The sequence below is a fragment of the Protopterus annectens genome, chromosome 2.part0 (genome assembly GCF_019279795.1).
Source record: "Protopterus annectens isolate FY-2018-M chromosome 2.part0, PAN1.0, whole genome shotgun sequence".
NCBI classification, from domain to species: domain Eukaryota; kingdom Metazoa; phylum Chordata; order Ceratodontiformes; family Protopteridae; genus Protopterus; species Protopterus annectens.
The window spans coordinates 129,167,584-129,193,741 of record NC_056728.1 but is presented as its reverse complement, the minus strand read 5'-3'; the positions used below and the strand labels follow the sequence as shown (position 1 = coordinate 129,193,741).

General features: G+C 38.8%; 1 protein-coding gene across 4 annotated transcripts in view; it reads right to left on the bottom strand.

Annotated features, from left to right (window-relative positions):
* Positions 1–26,158, bottom strand: part of LOC122792993 (probable JmjC domain-containing histone demethylation protein 2C) — a 1,041,568-nt gene that overhangs the window by 127,289 nt on the left and 888,121 nt on the right. For all 4 annotated transcript variants that reach the window (XM_044060615.1, XM_044060616.1, XM_044060618.1 and 1 more), the window contains one exon: positions 3,643–3,858. In XM_044060615.1, coding sequence (XP_043916550.1) covers positions 3,643–3,858 — 216 coding nt within the window. The remainder of the gene's footprint in view (positions 1–3,642; positions 3,859–26,158) is intronic.

The window sequence follows — 26,158 nt, the reverse complement described above, 5'->3', positions numbered from 1 at the left end:
AGTCAAAGAAGGCTCTAAGGTCAATAGAGACCAGGCTGAAGAACTGGAAGATGACTGGAGAGAAAGCATAAGAGATAAAGGAATCACTCACGGCTGTAGCACCTCAGGAAGAAAAGGAAATAGATGGAGCTGAAGAAGAATGACAGCACCTCAAAAAAGCATGTGTGAGGGTTGTGGAACAGATATGTGACAGAGCCAGGTATGGAAATAAGGTACATAAGGAAAGCTGGTGGTGGAATGCCGAAGTCCAGGAAGTCATCAAAAGAAAGAAGTGCAGGAAAAAAGTGGGAGATAGAAAAGACGGACCATGCTAACAAGGAATACTGGTTGGCTAACAAAGAAGCTAAGAAAGGATGTGCAATTGCAAATAATAAGGCATCAGAGGCACTCTACCAACTTCTGGACAGTAAGTCAGTAGATGGCACAAAGAAACTATATCAGGTTGCAAGACAAAGACAGCAAGATAAAAATAGTTAGTGAGGCACCCTTCATAGGGGATGTCGCCAGTCCACAAGACATCAATAGCAGATGGATGAAGTTCTACCAGAAGTTTCTTAATGAAGAAAAATCCCACTGAAGCTGTACTACCCCAGACATACCCTACAATGAAGGAAGAGGAGGAGCCTACCATAAAAGAAGTAAGACCATCACTAAGGAAAATGAAGTCAGGGGAAAGCAGCAAGCTCAGATGAGGGCACAGCAGACACATAACGATGCTGGGTGAGATGGGGAGAAATGGTACTCACAGCAGTGAAGAAAAAAAGGTGCATTCAGGATGACTAGACACTAAGCATAGTGCCAGGTTTTAAGAGCAAAAGGGACATTCACAACCATAGGCTGTACAGAGGTATCAAACTCCTGTCACACTGCATGAAAGTTCTGGACGGGGTGACTGATTAAAGAATATGCAGAGTAGTAGATAGTAAGATGGGAGATGAGCAGTTTAGTTTCAGATGACGATGCAGCACAACTGACCTAATTTTTGCAGTGAAACAGATAGCTGAGAAGACGATAGAGATGAGGAAAAAGTCAAACTGGGCATTCCTAGACTTGGAGAAAGCATATAATGTCCCCAAAAAGCTGTTTTGGGCAATCCTGTGGTGTTCCACAAACACTGGCAGAATTAGTGCAAGCTATGTACAAGGACCCAATGACTCAAGTATGAACAGTGTTTGGTCTCACGGGGGTGGGGGTGGGGGGGGTTCTTAGTGGAAGTGGGTGTGCATCAGGATTCAGCTCTGAGACCATTGCTGTTCATACTGGTGATGGATTATATCAGCAAACAGGTCAGAGGGGACAGATCAACAAAGTTGCTATATGCAGATGATGTAGCATTACAGGCAGAATCTCAGCAAGAACTTCAGCAAAGGATAAGGGAATGGAATGCAAAACTGAAGGCACATGGGATGAAAGTGAGTATAGATAAGACAGTTGTAATGGCAGCAATTGGTGGAGTTCAGAAGATGAGAACTGAGATAGAAGGGAAAACAGTAGAACTTGTTAACATCTTCAAATATCTGGAAGGAGTGTTTGAGGAGAAGAGAAATCGGAATGAGGAGGTCAAAGCTAGACTCAGAGGGACTGCAGCCAACTTACACAGAGTATCAGCTGTAGTATATGACAGCAGAATGTGATAGAAGCTGAAAAGTAAGGTGTATAAAACAGTGGTGTGACCAGTACTACTTTATGGTACAGAAACCTGGGCAGTAAAGGCAGAGCAGTTGAGGAAGCTGGAGGTGATGCAGATGAAGTGCGTGAGATGGGTGGTAGGATGCACACACTGGGACAGATGAAATGAGGACAAAACAGCAGAAGCCAAAATAGCTCCAATTGCAGAAAAGATGAAAGAACAGATTACAATGGTTTGGGAACGTGTGCAGAAAAGCAGAAGGCAATCTGGTGAAGAAGATTTGGGACAGACAGGAAGAAAGTAAGAAGAAATGATGGCATCCAGCACAGAGGTGGATGGATTAGGTGAAAGCAGATCTGTGACAGTCAGGCATGAGTGTCGAAGAAGGCAGGAGTGTGGCACTGAATAGAGAGAGCTGTTGACAGCTGACACAATGATCCAACCCATGTAGAAAATGGGAAAAAGAGGTTGATGATGATGATGATGGTCATTCCCTTGATGGAAAAATATGAAGTAGTTACAGTCCACTTGGGCAGCATCTGCTTAGCTATTCCCTCCCAGTAACAATGGACACGGTTTTGTTTTCCTAAACTCATCCCTTCCACCAACCATTTTAGATGTGAACCCAGGGTTTGTACAGGGCATCTACTTTCTCAGAAGCAGAGGGAATGGTATCCAGAGGACTTTGGACTGTAAACATACACGCTTTACAGGTGGAAGACCCAGAGATGCTCTCCTTTTTCTCCTGCTTGTCCCTGAGGCATCACTGAGGGGGCCAAGCAGGGCTGCCACAGCCAACCTATACAGGACATCATTAGCCTCAAGGTCTCTCTACTCTCCCAAAAGGATGGATCATATGGGTAGAAGCAGTAGGGAAGGAGGAGCTCAATCTTTGCATTTATCTCTGAGATAATGGTTTTCTTACCCACTGAATCCACTTCCCAGGGCAAGCAGTGGGGGAGGTTGTCCATCAACTCTAGCACTGGTCTGAATCACTCCACTGTCAGCAGATTCACCTGCAGGTGGGAGTGCAATGAAGGACAGCTAATGGGGACATGCCTGCAGGAGGTGGCAATGGAATAGAGATGTGGCACCTGTTTCCATGAATACATTTAGTCACTTAAGATGACAAATTCCAGTTATGCTGTGCATCCTTTTTAGTTTCGGTCAGTGATGTCCTGCTTCTGCCTTCCTTAAGCTGTCATTCTGTCTTTCTCTCTCTGTCCTACTTCTTACCATCTGGTTCCCCTCCCTATACCCAGGGGAAGCCTACTCTCAGCTGTGTATGGTATAAGCACTCTTGTCCTTCCTGTCTCCACGATGAGCTACTGACTGTAGTTTTTCAGTTTTGCTCACCCTTTTCTTAATCCCAGTCCTTTTTTATGTGTGCTGGTTGTTGATACAATGTGGGTTAGCTTCAATCTTCAAAACTCTCTGCCTGAAATTACCATCCATTATGTAAAACTGTTTCTTAGACATTATAGACAAGTTTCCTGGCTGCATCATGATATTCTTCACCTCCTGTTACCTGCGAGATCTCCAGATGGCTGTAGCACCTTAGCTTGCACTATACAAGTGATGTGATGAGACGAGAAAATAGTCAGAGTGAAAAAACTTATTGTAAAATAAATATCATACACTTTCCATCATCTTGTTTGGTGAAGGTGCCTTTCCATATGATTGTTTTTCATTGAGCCATATGCCTTTGTACAGGTCGTAACTCTTTATAAAAGTATCTGCCCAATATTTTTTAATTAGACCAAATGGTTAGCTTTCCTCAGATGGCTGAGTATAGATCTGTGTGTTGCGAACTGTATGTATAAATCAGCATCCTCATCAACCCCCTTTTTCCCCCACTGTGTACATGAGGTTGGGGTGCTACATCAATAGTTACCATCACCGATGGCGATGTACAACTTTATCTATAATGTTAAATAAAAGCAATCTGACTTGGAATACATGTCAAAAAAAATAATTTATTACTGCTGACCTTAAGACTTCTGCCTTCATACCTGATGCTTTCTCCAGGACTCTTGGAAGATGCGGATGTTAGACTTGTGTAGTGGATTGTGCAGCCAAAGCATTCCTCCCCTGGAGTGGTATGAATGCACAGTTCGGGGCTCCAGTGTATCGGTGCAGACCATGCTAGACCCTTTCAGCTTTTCCTGTATTTTTCTCTCCACCACTCTGGCAATGATGCTGTCTAGAATGGTGGCTGCCCTTTCATACTGCAAAAAACAGAACATAATTCATCAACATGTATGCTTTAAATGTTCGCCACTTTTCTGTAAAGCGTCTAAATAAATGTAGGTAATAATATATCGGCTTTTTAGACACTTGCTTAGCTCACTATGATAAAAGTTTGTTCAGTCGGATTTGCTCGGATATATAAACTGTACATATAACTTGAAGCATTAAATATAAAAACAAGCCATAGTAACTTTAGTCAGCATAACTGCTGATAATTCATTTTCTATTAGCAGAAGTTACTTAAAAACACACAACAGACAATGTTTCATTTTTGTCCTTCCTTCCAGACAAAATATATACACATTTCACCTCATGATTTGAACATGAAATAAGTTTGTTCTTCTTTTCATTTACTGCAGCTAAATATCTGAGCTTCCTTACAGATGGGACGAGGACAAATAAATTCTGTTTTAATAAATGCTAGCCTAAACAACAATCTGAGAACTGTTTATTTTTATAACCACTCAAACATAAAGGAGTCCTACTTTAACAACAATACATCTATATAATTATTTGGATGCACATAGGTTCTTACCAGTAACCAGGCTGCTAATGACAGCAAATGCCAGACCTTTCTTATAGACTCAAACTAAAATCTAAAGCCATACTCTACAAGTTGTACAGAACCAGAATAAATAAATTCTAATGATAGACACACTTCCAGTTCCCAGAGGAAACAGAGAGTGACCCTTGACTCTATAAAAGTGGTGCACGTTTGCCTCTCTGTGGAGCTCTAGACACACTAAGCAGACAATGCTGAGCCTGTACCTCCCAAGGAGGCTTTAGACTTTAGTATTTGCCTGGGAGGAAGAAATGAGACTCATATCATTCCATTCCGGTAGAAAGGTTAATCAAATCAGCGATCACTGGGTGGGTTCTAAAATCAAGAGAAGCTCTGTAATGTATCGTAATGTATCTGAAGCTATTGGAAGCTAATATGCAGACAAGTGTCGGAAGTAATTACATAACCTTCAACAGATGAAATTATGCACAAACACAGTCTAAATTTAGAAGAATGATTAACAGGTCCAAGTATTATATAATTTATAATTGCAGAATATCACAGACACTTAAACTTATCCAGTATTATTCAACTATGGTTAAGTCAATTTTAAATAACAAAAAGCATGTTATTCATTCATAAATGAATTATATAAATACTATTATGATACAAATCAGGTATACAAAAAACATACTGGAATTTCTTAAAGTACATTAGCTATCAAAGTTTCAAAGAAATAGATACATATTTACTGTTAATGTCATAATATAGTCCTTCATCTTCTTTTTTGGAAGATTTACACTTGGAAATTTACTCAAAGAGTAAGCTTTCCACCACAAAAAACTGGAAAGCTATATAATAAAAAATAATTGTTGCTGGAGGTGAATGACAGTCAAAGCTGGCTGGCAGCTAATGTTTTAGAGATAATTTTTAATTAATCATTTAGTTTAATTTAGTGCTCTAACCTCCCCCCTTTATTTAAAGAATAAACATCTTCGTGTTTAGTAGACATTACAAGCAAAATTATTACAAGAAATTGGAAAACAGCTAGTCTACTTTCCTTCTCTAAATATTTAAATGCAACCACAATTGTATGTATGTATGTGTGTGTATATATATATATATTTTGTTGTGTCTTTCAGCTTTTCCCGGTTAGGAGTCGCCACAGTAGAACTCCGGTCCCCTAATGATTGGCAGTAGATTTTTACGTGTCGAGTTGCCAGCCCTGACGCACAACCTTCAACGAAGGTACGCCCATTCACGCATGTCTCCACACAGAAGACGCTTTAGCTGAGAACTGAACAGGACGACTTACTGTGAGGCGACAACGCTACCGCAGCACCACCACCGCAGTCTATATATATATATATATATATATATATGTATATATATATATATATATATATATATATATATATATATATAATTTATGCCATCTAGATGAAAACTAAACACAAATGATTCAAAGATTCAAGATTCAAAAGAAACTTTATTGTCATTTAGGAAACACAAGTCCTACCTAAACGAATTTTTGAGTGTCAGTTTTTTACAGGAAAAAAACATACACAAAAAGACAAGACATGACAGGTATTGAAGAAAAGCACTAACTATAGTACAAAAGTAAATGTCTGGGTAGCTGACACATATGCTTGTACACTATTTATATAGACTGGACAACACTGACTGCTAGATGATCAACACATGAAAAGAAAAGTCACTATGCACAGAGGTGAGATTGGGTGACATTGCACATAAGGAAGTGACTGGAGTTGCACTTGAATGAGAATATATTAATTTTAGTACGCAGTGAATAAATAGAATTCCTGTATGGAAAATAATGAGAGCGGAACAATCTATTCTAGTTTTGATACGTCCAGATTTACATCTGCATTTATGAGTCTTATTGCAGGTGGATAAAAACTGTTCATGAATCTGGAGGTCCTGCAGCAGATACTCCGTAACCTTCTGCCAGATGCAAGTTTAATGAACCCACCATGCACTGGATGAGAAGTGTCATTCAGTATTTTGTGAGAACACTTGTTACATCTCAGTTCAAGTAGCTCCTGTAGGGTAGGAAGACTAGTGCCCACAATCTTTTCTGCTGTTCTTCTTATTCTTTGCAGCCTCTTCCTTTCGGTCATTGTGCTGTTACCGAACCATACAGTGCAGTTCCTGGTGATAATGCTATTGATGGCTCCCCTGTAGAAGTTATTCAGAGCATTCAAAGAGCTTTGCTTTTCTAAGCCTTCTTAAGAAGTGTAGTTGCTGGTGGGCTTTTTTAATTAGCTGGTCTGTGTTTGTACTCCAAGAAAGATCCTCTGAGATATGTACCCCCAGCAACTTTGTATTTTGGATTTTCTCCACTTCTTCACCATTGATCTTGAGGGGCAGGTGCATGGCAGAGTTTTTTCCGAAGTCAATAATGATTTCCTTTGTTTTATTGATGTTATTGCACCATTCAATCAGGGAGGTGACCTCATTCCTATACCCACTCTCGTCATCACCACTTATGAATAAATATATTAACTACAAATGTTGAGTAAAAACGGCTTATCTCAGCTGAAAGAAATCCCTAAATTCTGGAGTAATACCACTGACAGAGGCTTGCCTTTTGTCCTCAGTGTGCTGGAGCGTTGTTGGGGGGGGGGGGGTCAGGATTCAGCATGTTTTCTTATTCCACAGGAACGTGAGGAACATTTGAAAGTAGTATTACCTCTCATCAACAAATAAGCTGTGCCACTGATGCATCCTACACACACACACACAGACACACACACACACCCGGGTCACACCTTAAATTAGCATGTACTGAAGCACACTGAATTTTAGTTGAGGGTTAAAGGTAAAACCTTTATGACCACTGCATCACAATGGCACCCTCAACCTGCTATGGATGATAACAGGCCTGTCTTCTGCAATGTAGAAAACAAAAGAATTATATTAGGGTGATGAGGTGGTAGGCATAGCTGGAGAAAAAATCATGGGTGCCAGGAATTGGGACACTACCTGTTGAAAAAATAAAAAGTGTCATGCAAAAGGCTAAAGCAAAGATGAAAGCCACAAAAAACCCAGATAAACTAATCCTTGGGAAGGGACTAGCAGCATTTAAATAAAAAATGCAAGTAAAGAGGAGGTCACTTTTGTCAAACCACAACTTCCACATGGACTGAGCAACAACATTAAGCTAAAATGCACTAAAGGACTATAGCTGCAATACTGGAAATCCTCAGTAATGCTCGAGAGATTTCATTTAAATACAAACTCACTTTTAAAAAGCAGTTCAGGTTAAGATTCTTTTAAACTTATTTTTTTAGTCTTCCAAACTAAGATATCGTGGAGGAAGTCTTTGTATTAGTCCTGGCACATCTCCATGGGGGTAAATGCTTCTACATCAGTGTTCTGGTTGTAGACAGACATAGCAATCTAGACTGTATTGCTACTTGGAAGTTCTTATTGGCTGGTTGTCTGATATTTTGTTGACAAGCTTGCCTTGATAAGGTAGAGTGTTAACTGAAGTGTGCTCCATGATCCTATATTGAAACTGTTGTCTTAGTCATACTCTGTGTTTACTGTTCTGAATTACAATGTTTTTGCTGCTCTAGTTTCAAGAATATTGACTACAACTTGAGAAATGAACCCCTGCCCACCAGGTTGGTTACATCACAACTGCAGGTACTGTTCTCATTTCTTTACTAGGTCACTATATAATTGGTTAGGGAGGTAGTATTCCTACAAACCTAAAAGAGGTCTTGGTCACTCCTATGCTTAAAAAACCTGGTCTCGATGCACATGATCAGGATACTTATAGACCCACCTCAGATCTTCCATTTATTGGAAAAGGTTCTTGAGAGAGTTATATATATGCAACTGGATATGTATTTGAGCTATGATAACCTCTATGATGTTTTTCCAGTCTGAGGTTTTGTCCGGTCATAGTACTGCAACTCCCATTACTAGGAAACATAATGGTATCCTGGTGATGGAACATCACTGTTATCTGATTTTGGTCCTTTTACGTGTCTCTGTGGCATTTGGCGCTGTGCTTCCTCCTGGATAGCATGAGGCACTACTGTGGCATCAGTGGCATCTTCTTGGACTGGTTTGCTTCATAGCTTTTGGGGTACAGTCATTTGGTGGTGCTGGATGTTAATTCCACTTCTCAACCTCTGTCCTGTGTTATGTTTCAGTGTTCTGTTTTAGTTCCAGTGTTATTTTCTGAGTACATGGGTCACCTAGGAGTACATAATTCAGAGGGGAGGTTTACAACACCATTGTTATGCTGATGACCTGCAACCTGCAGCTGTACATCCCCTTCCCTATGGTGGTCTTAAACAAATTAGTTATAGACGTGGAATAAATCTACAAATGGATGATCAATAATTGACTTATGCTCAACATCGTCAAAATGGTTGCCATGGTCATTATTCATAAATAATCCATGCCAGTATTGTTCGCTTACATTATCTGCAGTGGTGACAAAACTGGAATTCATGCCAAACAGGGGACTCTAGGTATGATTTTTTTGTGTTTTGGCCCATTCTGCCTACTAACCATCCTTTTCTTGGCTAACTGAGTCCTTTATTCTGTATCACTAGAGTGAAGACTGGCTGATGGTAGACTTCATTTAGGCAGCTGTGACAAGTGGTTTGAGATTTTTGTTTAATTCTGGCCATTTACCTTATACATGCATGGGTAAGGCTACTTGATGAGGGGCATGCAATGAACCGACAATGCTGGATGGCCCTCACTTCTGTGAGGGTGCTCACAGCAAGCAACCCTACCCCCTCTGGCCATGTGGCACCCCAGTCTCCACTAGTGATGAATGTGTCCACATGTGCATCCCTGACCCCCCCCCCCCCCAATTAAGGGCACTTCCTCACTTCCTAAGACAGATGAGGAGGCCACTGCCCTTCACTCTACTCGTATTCTGACCTGTCTGCTCCAGCAGCAGACCACTAATCAATCCCCAGTTACCTGGGGTGTAGTCGGGTCTCTGTCCTTCTATGCTACAAAGCTTGTTCCACAGAGCGGTGATTTTTGATGATCTGCTATCCGTTAAGTACCAAGTGCCAGGTGCCTGCTGTCATCATGTCTTCTTGTTGCCATTGCCAGGTGCCTGCTGTCATCATGTCTTCTTGTTGCCATCTTACGAATATCAGAGTGATCATGCAGATCACTTTTCCTGTGGATCTTCCAGGGCTGGTTTATGCCTCAGTTTCCTCCAGACCTCTACAATAATATGTGCCACAGTTTCCAAACACAGAGCTTGACCATCTCCCACTGATGTAGATCTACTGAGTATGAGTATCTTAAAACTACCACATTACATCAAGTCAAGGGAATCTGCACCAGTGGAATTATATATTGCTTACAAAATTGTGGTTCTGGTTTATCTAGCCATTCATGACTTTGATCCGTCCTGTCATTAAGAAAATTAAAAACTAGTGCTGGCCTACTTGTACCCAGCAGTTTTCCATACCTGAGCAGCTGAAGGTTACTATAATCCAACTGGACTCTTCTAGTGAATGTCCAACTGGACTCTTCTAGTGAATGTCCGACTGGACTCTTCTAGTGAATGTCCAACTGGGCTCTTCTAGTGAATGCTCTTTTGCCTTTCCGGGGCCATAACCTATAAGGTTAGTTAAAGACATCCCAGATGCTAACTGGTTTTAAATTGTCTCTAAAGTCCTACCTCTTCGCCTTACATATGAGATGTCACATTGTCCCCCAGCATTCTATTTATTTTTTAATTTTAGTCAGGATTTTACTGTATTAGTGCTTAGATCACAAGTACTTAAATACATCAGTAGACAAAAAATCCATTTATGTCTTCTGCAACTAGGGCATATTTTAAGAACAGATTGATGGGAGTAGGGAGCTCCTTAAAAATGTTTGGGAGGGGTGACACATTTTCACATTTTTTGCTCCATATGTCAGCAAGCATGTTTTTATTAGAAAATCAGAGCACTCATGCCCTTCTTGGTTACTTCTCATCTTGGGAACCTAACCAAAACAGCTCTCATACAGTGGTGGGGGCCAATGTGTCTCATATGTAACACCAGAGCTAACCAAACCAAAGTAACTTCTCATGTTCGGAACCTAACCAAAACAGCTCTCATACAGTGGTGGGGGCCAATGTGTCTCATATGTAACACCAGAGCTAACCAAACTAAAGTAACTTATCATCTTGGGAACCTAACCAAAACAGCTCTTATACAGTGGTGGGGGCCAATGTGTCTCATATGTAACACCAGAGCTAACCAAACCAAAGTAACTTCTCATGTTCGGAACCTAACCAAAACAGCTCTCATACAGTGGTGGGGGCCAATGTGTCTCATATGTAACACCAGAGCTAACCAAACCAAAGTAACTTATCATCTTGGGAACCTAACCAAAACAGCTCTTATACAGTGGTGGGGGCCAATGTGTCTCATATGTAACACTAGAGCTAACCAAACCAAAGTATACCTAAGTACTTTCATTAAAGTATTTATAATGTCATCACCACTACATTTAGTATAGAATAGATAAATAAGCCGTGGCAAAGATGGGGTAATTAATACTGTAACCAATGTAGGTGGCACAGTTTAGTCATAAGGACACAACCTGCATGACCAAACTGCATGAATTAATAAAGTACATGAAACTGCAACATGAATTATCCATGACTGTCCTGTGGTCCATTATTGTTAATTGAATAACGTTATCACAAAACAGAACCATCTCACAAAATAATGACATGGTATAAAATGAACCCCATTCCTTATCCATTTCCTTTGGACTGACACACGTCAGTGGCATCAGCTTTAATTTATTGCACCTGTGCATACCAGTGCCTGTGATGAAAGTGTGCAATGCATTGAGCTACTGCAGTTTGTACCACCCAAAAAGGAAACAATAAGTATTTAGGAGATGGAACAGGCATGTTTTAGAATAAAACAAAGTATTGTTTAAAATGCACACATAAACCTGATTCAATGGGATTCATTTAAAATAGTTTAAATGTTCTGCCGGAACTGTAATGAAGTACCATCTCCCTCTCAGTTAAGATGCAAACATTGTAAGTCAAGATCCTAAAGCACACATAAATGCAACATTCACAAAAGAAAATCACAAACACTCCAAACCATTTTTTTGTAGGATGCTGTGCCTCACTTACCCCTTGCCAGTATGGGGGTTCTATCCCCACCCCCCCTGATTTCCATATATAGTACTTCTGAGGACACACAAACTTGGAGAAGTGAAAATGCTAAATCAATCACCTTGTCATTATTTTCTGGATTTTGTGACCTCAGACATTGCACTATACCATCTTCAACAAAGCAATGTCCAACGTACTACCGTGCTGACACATCAACACAGCGAGAAGACAATTAAGTCACAACATTGTAACGAACAGCAAAACATCACTGAACAAATGCTAGTGTTTGCATTCTACATATGTTTTATCACATTGCAGTGGATAGGAAATGGTGGCAAGTTATTTAGCTGTGTGTGGTAGTTGTTAACAATCTGTGTTTCAATGCAGCTTCCTAACTCATTCATGGAAGACACCACCTTTTACCTCTTACATGGAAGATAAAAACCCTACTTTTGCACAATGATTGTTAAACATGTTACTTGCTTTCATAATGATTTTTTTCATTGCTTTTGGTTCATATAAGTCTTCTATTACTTTTATATGAAATTACAGAAACAAACTACTCCCCAGCTGGGTCAACTAACAGCACAGATAATGTCTGTTCAAAGTAATAATTTTCCTAGGAGAGTGAGCACAAACAGAAGATTACAACTAGACTTATTAAACAGCAATTTCTGTAGACCACAGCTATCATATAAATAAAATTGTTAACAATACTAAAACATTTAAAAATGCTGATAACCAGATTACATTTTAATTTAGTCTATGAAGTGACTGAGCATCACACATCTAATGTTTTGCATGTAATACCACACCTAACAGATTCACTTTATTAGTAATTATCCTCAGAATAAATATATGTAGGTAAATGAGAAAAACAAAATCACAGTAAGTGGGAATTAACTGCTGCTTTGGTAAATTTCAGACCCCCTTTCCCATCACCTGGGAAATTAAGGCAAAGTAAGTACAATATATATATATATATATATATATATATATATATATATATATATATATATATATATATATGTATATAGCCAATTTAGTGAAGCCAATCAACTGACATGTTTCTAGGAGCTGGGAGAAAACTGGAATATCCAGAAAATCCTATACAGATAAAGGATGAACATGCAAAGCTTAACAGAGCCAGTGGATGGAAGTCAAAAATGCAACTTGAGACATTGTGAAACATACTATAACCTAAGTCTGAAAAAGCCATCATGCTACTTGTAACTTCAGCAAACCTGTCTGCTCTCCTGTACTCTAGGGGTGGTGTCTCTGTCTCTTCTTGTATAACTATACGTATTCTGAGCTTATACACGGTCTACAGCTTCAGACATAAGTACTAGGCTAGCAGCTCGTAAGGGCCATTTTAAGCCTAGCTAATTACCCTTCTAGTGCTTGAATCAACCTATCCTGATTTGTGTTGGACTGTTCTTACCCATCCCATCCCACGCTCGATAATTATATATTACCCCTGGTGAGAATAAGTGGGATCATGCCATAGACAATTTGAGGGGACCCATGCATGGAGTAGAGTATTTAGGAGCAGCCTCTGTCCATTACTAGTACAGAAGTTATTCCTAGGGTAAGTGTTCTAGTACCCATCCATAGATCCAAGTCGTACTTGAATATGGACAGGGATGAGCTTTGTTTTACAGGGATGGGGAGTCTGTTCCAGAGTAGTGGCAGTGTTTGCAAGATACACCTGTCCCTCCAAACTGTTCTGTTGATGCTGCAGAAGAAGTTTAGATCCTCATTCTCAGTAATATGCTGCCTAAAACTGAGAATGTAGAAACTGGGAGCATGGACTCCACATGGATATATAGGACATTTTACCAGCAAACAAAATATTTTCTAATTACTAACAATGCTTAGCATTTAAACCACTTTACTATTGCGATTATCAGTGGCAACTTGTCAAGCTGTAAGTCAGGGAAAGTAGCCTGCATTATGTTGTATCAATCATAACTTTGCAGTAAGGGCATCATAAAATTAAACTTTTTGTTCCATTCAAAAGGCATTTAATAAATGCAAGTTTCAGTCTTTGACATCATGATTAATTCTTAAACTGTCTATATAGCCAAGTGTTTTTTTTTCCAGTGGTCCACCAAATCCAGAGAATGTAGTAAGATATTTGACGTTACACCAAATCCAGGGAATGTAGTAAGATATGTGACGTTACACCAAATCCAGAGAATGTAGTAAGATATGTGACGTTACACCAAATCCAGAGAATGTAGTAAGATATGTGACGTTACACCAAATCCAGAGAACGTAGTAAGATATGTGATGTTACACCAAATCCAGAGAATGTAGTAAGATATGTGACGTTACACCAAATCCAGAGAACGTAGTAAGATATGTGACGTTACACCAAATCCAGAGAATGTAGTAAGATATGTGACGTTACACCAAATCCAGAGAACGTAGTAAGATATGTGACATTACACCAAATCCAGAGAATGTAGTAAGATATGTGACATTCATTCTGGGATAGATTTTTTTTTACTCAGCTTTTCTTGGAGTCTTTGTAACATTTTTTACAGTTTCCATTTTGTTGACACAGTACTGGTTGGTCTTCTTGCTAAACTACCACATGTCTGCCTTCTAGAAATGTTTGCAAGTCCTTCTGTACAGCTTTACATCTTCCTCAAAACAATATAGGATCTTGGTTTAGCTGCAATTACCAACTACTCCATTGTCAGGCTATAAATCTTCACATGACTTTTTGTATTCACATTTTTTCTCTGACTTGTACATTTGGTGGTCTTCTACAGTTTATGTCGGGAAAACAGTTACCTGTCTTGGCTGAATTTGAACATTAACTTTACTTTATAATGATTTTCATGCATCAGTTAATGCAGATGAAGTTGGTAATTTGATTTCAGCCTTCTGCCCCTTAAATGAACTGTTGAAAAACTGAGTTTGTGCAAAGGAGTATTTCTATAATCCATAACTGCAAGATAACCATCCACCCAGCATTTGTAACTGCTCTTTCTTATCAGATTGTACACTATTTGGGTAATTGTTTCCGCTTGTTTGTTACATTGCAAAGAGTGTGGACTGGATGTTGTATGCCTGAATTCACACTCACACACAGATTTTTTGTATTCCTGATTTTTGTGTTGGAGGCCAGTGTCAAGATATTTGATTTCTAGAGTGTGGTAACACGCTTTGTTGGTCTATGATCCACTGTCAATATGATAACAGACGGTATCACTTGTCTCAAGAATTTTAACTTTAATGTACTAATCACACATGTACTTGTATCTATCAGTTTATTTTATGGATCTTGGAATACTACTCAAATACTAAAGATTGCATGCTTTCTTTGAAATGGAATAACTCTGTGGGTAATGATGCTATTAATTACCAACACATGAAGCCCAAACCTGGCATTCTTTTTCCAAATTTTTGTCATACACTGAGCTAAAAAGCATATGGCACATCTGAGCACTACTTGATCCATTCAAATCATCATTCCTTACCAATACATTATATCCCTTATTTCTTTCTTTCTTCGCACCTTACTAATCTCTAATGTAATTCATGTATTCTTTGCAGTACTTTATTAATGCTATTTTTAAATTTCAGTTGAGATACATAAAATACTTCAACAAATATTAAAAACCTTTAAAAAGATGAGGAACTGTTATTTTCTCTGCTTTAGTAAACATTAAGTCATGGACATGTTTTTCACAGGACAATCTCCTACTGTAACTTCTTTCAGTAAATGTATTCTAAGTTAATGTCAAAACATCTCTGGACTTTCTCTTCAGTCTGTTGTAACTGCAGGATTACCCAAACAGTTTCTACTCCTTCTCTTTCTAAAAGTTCTTAAAATGTCTCTGGCAGATATCTGCTATGCAGCTATGTCTGATCTGTATTACCCATTAAGATCATACTTCAATTATTGGTATACCTTGAACAAGGATTTTCTGAATATGCTTTGCAAAGGATTATGGTTCATTTCACCCAACTTCTTTTTCACATCAGTGCATCAGTAAATGCTCTTGTGTAATAACCAGTTTGTTTACTGCACTGCAGGATCACAGCTCACATATCAGTTTAACTGACATCTACTTCCAATACATTTGGATTATTCACATCATAGCATTTAACCTGCAGCATTGGTAACTAGTTTCTTGAGCAGTTTAAAAATATACTTTCTATTCACTGCTCTGTTCTCAGGCTACATCTTAGTCAAGCAGCTTTCCTAAAGGACTAGTTAGCTTAGGCATACTACGTATATATTTTTCATGATTCATCATTTCCAGAGAGCTCTACAATGTAAGCCAGCCTTCTGGCTTTGGCCTTTGCATAACTGCTCTAATGTTCCTTGTATTAGTCCTCAGTACTTCTGAGATTAGAGTATGACAGATTCATAGATTGTTACTAGGTTAATGACCAGGGTAGGGGCTCTTTCTAAACCTAGCCAAGTTTTCCCAAAAGAATAATGATGTCCTGTATCCAAACAAAACAATGAAGGCCAGACACTTACATGCTACCTCTATCCATAAGGGACATGGGTGCCAGGCCTGGTGTAAATTTCCATTTCCCCATCCACTGGTCTAGGTTGTGCTTAAACTGGGTAATAGACAATCTCAGTTTCACATAGATGGGAAGCCTGTTGCACAGGAGTATCAGTCTCTGGGATACATACCTATCTCTCCAGCATAGTCTGTTTAAGTCACAGACAAAATTCTGGTCCCTACACCTTGTATTTTTGGTAATGTTTGACTTACAAATATGCAGGAAATTCATACGTTTGGCATTTACAGATGCCTTGTAAGCCAGGCAGAGATCACCACTCAGCAATCTACTGGAGACAGAGTGTAGAAGGAAAGGGCCTTAAGGTGTTCTGTATAAGGCAGGTTTCTTATGCCTTGTATTCTTTTTGTAAGGAATCTCTGAGGTCACTCTAGTTGCTTCATATGCCTGGTCAGGTACCTATTGAAGGCAGCACTGTACTCTAGGACTGGTTTGATAAGGACAGACTACAGTGGGATAATGACCTCTTTGGACCTAGATGCCATGCCCTTACTTATAAGTTACAGAACATAAAAGGATTTCCTCACCACTGTGGCCATGTGGTGGTTGAAGGCAAGTCTACATAAGTACCCAAATCCTTGACCACTGGGTCAACTCTTAGGGGTGTACTATCAACATGGTAATTAGACAGGATGTTTGACTTCCCAAAGGGTACAATTATGTATTTCTTAGCACTGAGTATAAGTCCATGGCTTTGGCATCATCTGTTAATCAGAGATAGGACTTCTTGAAGAATACTAGTGTCGACAAGGTAGTTGATGATAACCCCCAGCTTGCATTCAAGTCAGCCATAAACCTTCAGCATTTGCTTCCACATCAGAGACATAGATGCCACAAAGGAGCAGGCCCAGTACCAAGCCCTGGGGGTCTCCTCTACTGACTGGCCTCTTGGTGGATGTGGTCTCATCTACTTTGACCTTCTAGGTCCTATCAGTGAGCCAGTTGGATAGCCAGTGAGTGATAAAAATGTTTGCACCTAATTTAATGAGCACGTCTATAATTTCTTAATGAAGTACTGTATCCAAAGTCTTGGTCTGGTCAAGGCAAGCTTTGTACATGGTCTTGCCCTCATCAATTGGTTTGGTGACCCTCTCAGAGAAGTCAACAGATTTAATAGGCATGACCAGCGTTTAATAAAGCAGAACTGTGATGTGCCCAGTGTTTGCAGGTTACCTATATCTTCATTTGTCACATCCATGAGGATTCTTTCCATGACCTTACATATGAGGCCTGTCAGACTTAAGGGCCAGTAGTTACCTGGACTGATGGTTGGACCTCCTCTGTGCAGGGGAATGACTGTAGCCCTCTTCCATTCCTTGGGCAAAAAAACCTGACTGTAGGCTCCAGCTGAAAAGAGATTCCTGTGAACCAGAGTCATATTTCATGTTACTTAGTAAGCATCTTGGGATGTTATTGGGGCTCATCGATGCAGAGTTTTTTTCCTTGAAAAGTGCATTGATGATCTTTTCCCTAGTAATGGTTGGGCGGATTGTGGTACGCAGTATTTCTTTGGATTTCTGGGGGGGGGGGGGTTTGAGATGAACCTGTCAGCCAAAAGGTTGGGAATGGCCTCCAGTTCAGTGTGGGTGACTTCATTTACAATATGTCCTGCGCATTCTTGTGAATTTCCCTTGAGGTTATGAACATAGCTGTAGAAACCTTTGTGGTTGTCCCTTGCCTGACCAGCTTTTTTTTTTCTTCAAATTTAGCCTCTGAAGTATTAATTAACCCTCTTAGCTGCTTGCTTAGATTAGTCAGTGGGCTTTTATTATGTTGGGCTTTGTTCCTCTTATGCTTAGCCACCATTTTTTTACTTTTGTTGTATAACCGACTGATATTGTGACTCCACCATGGTGGCTTGTTCTTTTGAGTTTGTGTTATTCTTAATACAATTGGGCAAAACTTGCTCTATATAGTTATCAATACCGGTGTACAAGGATTTTGTAAATAGCTCAGCATATGCTATGATGTTTACTTGGTTTGGGGTGCTTGGAATTTAGCCATGGTGTCACTTAGTAGAGAGAGATTAATCTTGGAATAGATCCTAAAGGTTTTTGGTTTCACTGGGTCCCCAGATTTAATTTTTATTTCAAGCAATACTGACTTATGGTGAGGAACATTGCTCACTTGTGTTCATGAGTACAAGGTCAAGGATATTTGTACTCCTGGTAGGAGAATTGACCAACTATTCCAGGATGTTGGTATTAACGAAGTTTAGGAATTACTGGGCTTGTGCATTAGAAGTGGTGTAAGATTCCCAATTTGTAGAGGGACAGTTGAGATCCCCCACAACGATCATATTGAGTTGAAAGGTAAGAAACTCTAGGACATCGAGATAGGTAGTATGAGTTTCCTGGGACATGGAGGGAGGCATACAGGTTGCAAGGATATAGTATGAGACCCTGTTTATGGTTAGTTGCACATGTATGAGTCCCACAGGGTCATACACTTAAACTAGTCTGGATGTGAGTTTGGTTTAATACAGACTGAGACTCCTCCACCTTTAGTTCCCTCCTGTGCAGTAGCTGGTCTAACGGTGTGAAAGGCATTATAATCTTGCATTGCCTGGGTAGTCTCTATGACTTTAAACCATTTTCCATTACTACACAGATGTTTACACTCAAGGGAGGTATGTCTCAGGTCATTAACACCCACGTGGACTATGACAGAGTCATACTAGTACCTGTAGTTCAATGACCTGAGTGCTTATATGAAAGGCAGCTGATCGTGACTTTCGCCTTACTCAGTCTGGTCAGGGGGACATCTGTGTGCCTCACTACAGAATCATCAATGACCAAAAAATGTGGCTGTGTTCTGGTTTGCCTTAAGGACTTAGCAGTAGAGGCAATGGATTCAGTGTTACTATGTGTAGCTATGGCTGGTGTTTTAATGGAGTGATTATGAGATGGCTGTCAACTGCATTTTGATTGTGCTGTGCAGAAGGGATAGTATTTTAGGAAGGTTACCTGTAAGTGCCTTAGCATAAGCAATTTTATGTGCAGGGTCCTTACCTTGTGCAGTAGGCATGATGCAATTATCACTGACAACCTCTATAGGATTAGTTTTGGTTATATGAGATAGTATGCACACCTCTTGCATACTTTACCTGTTTTATTAAGAATAACTGAGTTGTCAGGGTACATGAAAGAATTGCTGCAATGCCTCAGAATACCCATCTCAATCAGCTTAGCCACAGAGAGAGTTGGAAAGTGCACATCCATGGCTACAGATTTACTTAGGAGGAGTGAGGGAAATTTAAATATTTAATAGGTCATCAATCATGTTTACAACACCTACCAAGCCTTTAATTACCTGATCAACAGCTCTTTTGAATATGTCTATTACTAACATAAGGGGGGGGGGGGTTAGATTCCAAAAGACCTGCTCCCAGTGCAAGTGGTCTTGTGGTCTCAGCATCTATTATGTCAGTCTGACTTGTACTTGCCTCTGTGTCTCTACTGCATTTTCAGACTTTATTGCAACAGTTCTTTCACTTTAACAGTACCAACAAACACATATTAGTTTTTCTAATAAACAACATACAAATGCTTTTGAACACACATTCTTCCTTTTACTCACTTTTAAAAAATGATTCTTTCACCACATATAATACAAAGCTGATTGAAAGGAGGGCAATGCTTCTGTCATGCTGATAACCACACAGTATATGGAGTTTGAATTTCAACTGCATACTTTGTGGGAAGACATGGTTGTCTTTTTTGTTTCCATTACTTTACTTCTGTCAATTTACTTAAATGACATTTTATCCTGCAAGCATCTGTTTCCTCTGTTAATTATTTTAATTGCATGTTTGCAATTGCACTTGCTCTACATTCAAAGACTTTAAGCAAGACAAATCTGACCTCATCAATCATTTCACACTCAATTTAATCAATATTTATACTACTAGTTATTTTGTCTCTTGTTTGAGTCTTGCAACTCACCAAATTCATAGCCCTTGTGTCTTTTTAACTTGATACTATAATAACAAATGAATTTATAGTCTCTGTAGGACCTAGTGCCCTTGTAACAAGTAGTTGATAAATGTAATGTTTTTTCTAAGTTCATAAAACTTTTTGTTTATCTAATTACTGCTATTTTGTCTATTTCCTCTTCAGCAAAAGCATAACTGTTAAGTACAATCAAGTCTTTTTCCACAGTGATATATAGGAAGGTATCAGACTGCACCTTTTCAGGCCTTTTGGCTTTTCTACTCTCAGTTAGAAATAAGTCATTTTTTTAAGTCAAAGAAAAGTTTTTCTGCTAAACTACCTTTGTAGTTAGATAACTTAGTTGCTGTTGTTGGACCATTTTCCCATTAAAGATTATACTTTCGTACTTTCAAACACATACATTTCCAAGAATAAATGTATTTCTTCACTTCTGCAAACATTGCTTAACTTCTGCAGCTATATCTTCCCAGATCTAGTATTAAGTCACATTTGGATATTTGTCAGAATGCTCAATACAAAATGTAGATGTTGGGAATGAGATTCTAGGCTTCTTGTGATCTATATTCAGAGAACCTTTAAAAGGAATGTTTACCACATAGCATGCAATTCTCTGAACTAGCTATTAGCCCTGTCTACTGTAGGCATCAATAAGTTAATCTTCAGTGTATGAAATGGAAATTTTGTCAGTGAAGGAAGGGGGGCAGACATGACAATGTTTGAACACACAGAAGAAATGCCCAAAGAAGATATGTAATGAAGCTTTCTGCCTAAAATTATAGCTGATAAGTAACTTGTAGTCCACCTCTGCCTCGGTATAAGCCTGTAGACTAGATGGTGGTCAGTCCACTTGTCTTCAGGATGCTTTTATTGTGAATCCAATAAAACTTTTCTGGTAGGACATGTCATAAGATCAAAGGTCCTGTACACATCTATATAAACGGAAATAGACTACTACCCCTCTAATCCCAGGGTGCTACTTTCCTTAAACATTATTCAGTCAGTCATACTAATGCCTCATGAAGAAAAACAAAAACATTGACTACATCAACAATCAGCATATTTGGGGGAGACTGTATCAAGTATTTCTAACTTTGGATTTGCTCTCAGCACAGCTGCTTTTAAGGGCTCAACAAATTTGAGTTCTTGGTCAAGTAGGAAGTCATTTGTAATGCTGATAGAATTTCAGTGGGGTCTTGCCTTCTGAGATATGATGGAAATATGAATAGGGGTCTAGTTTACTGGGACAGTTGGAGAAAAGCACTGCTTTAGTCTAACTGGTATTAACCTAAAAATGTGATGGCTTAATCCATGACTTCTCACATAAATAAAACACCTGAAGCTGTTTAAAGACACCAAAGATACTGTAAGGAAAGTAGCACAGCATGGAATCATCTCCATGTCATTCTAGTCTTGCTGATGGACTTCATTTCATTAACCAGTACCAGATTAAGAAATGATCCCTGAGGGTCTCTACCAAGTTGACTGGCTGGATACCATCCCATTTGTGGCTGTATGATTTCTATAGTTCAAGCAGCTGGAAACCAGTTTACCTAGTTGGTTGCTAAGTCTTTCCAAAAAAAAATTGTGGTTAATATTGCAGACATCCTTTGGCGAATCTAAGGACATGCAAACTAGTTCACCCAGACTGAGTCAGATTCTTTAAGGAATTCAGTGAGATGGAAATCGGAGGTTCATTTCCTTGTCCCAGACATAAGCTGTGTTGGGAGTCAGACAGAGTAGTACACAGTCCATTAATTGCTGTAGCATTTCTTTAAAAACAGATTTTTTTCAGGACCTTTCAAAAGGAAGATAGAAGATTGATGGGGTGAATATTGTTCTAGCTTTTCATTGGCTACTCTTTATTGGAACTTACACTTGAGTACACATGTTTCACTGACTGAACAATTAACAGTAACAGAGACTGGAGATGCTATAGCAGAAATCATAATAATTCACTCAACAGAGTAAGCTCAAACTGATAAGTGAAAATGTAAGGTTAATAAATAAAAAATAAATGCTTTTGAAGGGCACCCCCCCCCCCCGCTTTCCCCGCACTTACATATCCCCACATATGTAAACATGCTGACTCTGAGATCACACAAACTTGGAGGCAAGAAGAAGCTTATGTACTCCCATATTTACATGATTTCTCTCAAACCAATTACTTCTTATAATCAGGATTCAACGAACAGAACAAAGACCATTCAAATTAAACTCACAAATGTGGGAACACCTCTAGCCCACTATAATGTATGTTGTTAATTTTAGATGATTTAGTTGATTAAAAGGCTGGTCAGTGACGGACAGAGACCTTAACCTGATCTTTCTTTAGTTTCCAAATGCAATTAGAAGGCACTGGATTAAGATTAAAAGTGACAGCATCATCTCTAGGACATGGATGTTGTAAACAGACAAACTGCACAGATTTAAAGGATACTGAAAAAAATAGCATAGGTTGGGGAGGATGGACTTAGCTGTTAGGCTTCCCAATATGCAGTTAACTGTTCCAATTTACTGTGGGTTATTTTTTAGCATGGCAGAAAGCAGTTTACTTGTTTGTTTGAATTTTCACTTAAGACTGCAATATCCTTCTCTGTACAGGGTTTGAATTGAAGCACTGGAATTTTTTATGCATAATACTGCTTCCAGTCAGTCACACTTCTTCACTAGTAAGTCTATGATTTCTTCAATTATCTGGGTTAATGATTTAGCCTTCATCCATTACATGGGTGCATTTATATTGCTGAAATGTAGAAAAACATGCTTTTAAAGAAAGAAATATTGCATCCAGTTATAAGGTACATATCTGTGTCTGTGTGACCTGTTTTACAGTACAAACAACATCTGATTGGACAAATTTCTTCTTATTCCCAGAGAAGCTGAAATGGTAGTTCCTTTGGACCTTGACCTGTGATTGACAAACAAAGATGGGAAGAAGGTAATAAGTCATCACACATGATGAACACACAGAGACATTCAGTCACAGGCAAGGTTTCTTTTCCGACTTAGTATATTCCTGTAGACACTGAGAAGAGTTGAACATTTCCCAACAGTTATAGGGCACAGCATGAGCATTCTTCACAGGAAGACTTGTACTGCACAGTCACATTAGCTGCAACACTCATTCATTCATTCACTTTCTAATTGCCCACTTAATACAGGGTCAAGAAAGAAACAGGATATCCTAACACATAGTGGTCAAAAGACAGAGAAACTTGTCCTGGCAAAGGCACTAGTCCAGCAGATGTCTCTCTGTCTCTCTCTCTCTCATACACACACACACACACACACACACACACACACACACACACACACACACACACACACCTGAGACACAAAACTACACATTCATGTACAGCACACTTCCCTAATCAATTTGGAACATCATTTCACATAGGAAACATCACTGGGATAATCATTATGCCTTTAATGTTAGCAATAAGCCAAAACTTTATTTTTAATGTTACTAGTAAACTGAAAAAAGTATTTTTTATATTTTTGCAGGGGTATGCATATGGGAATACTCACTTTCTTCAACTAACCCATAGGTCGACTGCAAAAAGTCAGCAAACCGAATGTCAACATGCTACAATGCATGTGCTAAGAAAGAACCTCAGTGCATGTACTTTTTATTCAAAAACAAAACAAAAATACAACCTTCCTGCACCCCCATTAATTACGGATAGTTACAGATGGCCATTTCCTTTCTTTTATTGCTATTGACATATTCTAAAGAATTTTTTTAGTAAAGGAAAAGTTTTGATAAATAGCATATATACCTGGCAAAAAAAGTATTTCATACCTGTCTTAATATTTTGCTTTTTTTTTGATTCCCTGAGCTATATCTGTGAGGTTGCACGACATCATTTTTTTCTTATCAATGAAATTCAGTTGCCTGAGAAAAGAGAAAACTTTTGACCAACAAGGATTAATGTACAGGATTATAAAGAAAATGGAGACTAGTAGAAAAAATATACATTTTTTTTTCTTTTAGAATTTGTAGACTTTTTGGTTGGTCATTTCCTTTCTTTTACTGTTAGCTTTGTTTTCAAGGTATGTTATTTTTGGTAAAGGAAAAATTTTTGAAGAAATGCACATATATGTGGCAGAAGTCTTTCATACCTTCTTAGTGTTTTGCTTTTTTCTAAATATGTCATAACATGTGGGGCTTTGTCTCCAAAGAGGGTTTCTGAATTCAGAGGTACATCTAAAAGGGCTACCTGATCATCTTTATGGCAAACTTGTCATTTTAGTCAGGCAGGGCATTTCAAAGCAACCTTAGAGGCTTTGGCTTTACAGGATAATTCTATGGCATCGTAACTGGACTTCAAACGATACGGATAAACCAAAAAACTGCAACACAGGACCCGGCAAAACCAAAGGGCATCCAACAAGCAACACCAAATGTACAATGTAAATTTTTATTTCTTTATTTTACATTTGTTGACCGGGCTAGTCTAGCTGGATATATTTCCATTTTCAGTAGAGGCCCGGGGAGAAAAGCTCCACACAGAAATACACATAAAAAGAAAAAAAAAAAAAAACAAACCTTATAATTGAAAAAGCAATTACAATAATAACAAATGGCACTATAATGTCAAAATAAAAACTTAATTAAAGAAGATATATCAAAAGTATAACTTGTATGAGTAACTAAGATTCAGGTTAAAGGATGAGATGGCAGTAAGAAAGATATAGGGTGACAAGTTGTTGTACAGAGAGAGTTAGAGGTAAGCAAAAGGGTAAATTATCAGAGAAAGAGGGCAAAAATACTATAAGAGGGTAAAAAAGGAAGCCATCTAAGAGATGACAGTAAAACAAAAGAAGCAGAAAAGACTTGCTAGATGTGAGACAAAGAGAGGAAGAGAAAAATAAGAGTAAGGAAGAAAGAGTTATCAAAAGAAAAGAAAATGAGAGTTGGTCTTGTACACAAGAGAAAAGAAGAGATAGTGGCGGAAAAATGAGGAGGAGGATAGGCAGATATAGGTGGAAGATTAGTCAGGCTTTATACAGGAACAGAGCCAATGGCTTTTGAAGTAATTCTTAATTTCTTGTTTGAAGAGAGGTAGAGATGCGAGTAGAGTGATTTCACTGGGTAGTGAATTCCAGCTCCTTCCAATTGTATTAGAGAAAAGGGAGTCACCGGCTGAGTTATTGGACTTTGTAGGGCAGGCCATAAGTTTCTTAGAAGATCTAAGAGAGTTGAGATTATTATAAGGGATTAAAAGTTGAGAAAGAATAGGAGTGTTATTGGGCTGGTATAGTAATTTGTGGGCAATATTGAGTTGGGGAATGAGCAAAAGGTGTTGAAATTCCATCCATCCTAGTTGTTTCAGGTTCACACAGTGATGTGTTCTATAAGGGTTACCAGTAGCAAATCTGGCAATGTTGTAATAAGATGTGGCAAGTTTGTTAAGGTTGGCTTTCTTAAGGTTGGTAAAGATAGGAGAAGCATAAAGGAGTGTAGATATAAGATGGGAGTGGGCAATTGTAGCTCTGGCAGAAGCAGTTAGGTAGGGTTTAATTCTATATAAGGATCCAATTTTTCTATTTACTAATTTGATAGTGATGTTAATGTGTTGATCAAAAGAGAGATTATTATCAATTGTTATTCCTAAAAGTTTTGTTGTTGGTTCAGGGGAAATGACAGTAGCATTATTTGATGAGATGGTGAAATCAAGGGGTGGGGGTCGTGAGGTAGGGGTGAAAAGGAGAAGTTTAGTTTTTTTGGCGTTAAGAAGAAGGTAGCATTTAGAAAACCATGTTTCAACTGTGTTGAAGATGCTTTGAGTACGTGAATGAAGTGTTGTAGAAGAAGACGCTGAGCAAATTAGGGTGGAGTCATCAGCATATTGTATGACGGTTGCTTGAGGAATTGCTAGATGTAGGTCATTAATGAAAAGTGTGAAAAGAAGAGGTCCGAGAATAGAGCCCTGAGGGACACCAATAGTTACAGGTAAAAGAGAGGAAGTTTGGTTTCCCCAAAGAACTGCTTGTTGTCTATTGCTAAGATAAGATGTAAACCATTTAATGGCAAGGTTGTCAAAGGAAAGGGATGTGAGTATATTGATTAATATAGAGTGGTTAACCATGTCGAAAGCTCAGAAGTTTGCAGAGATAGCCCAGTG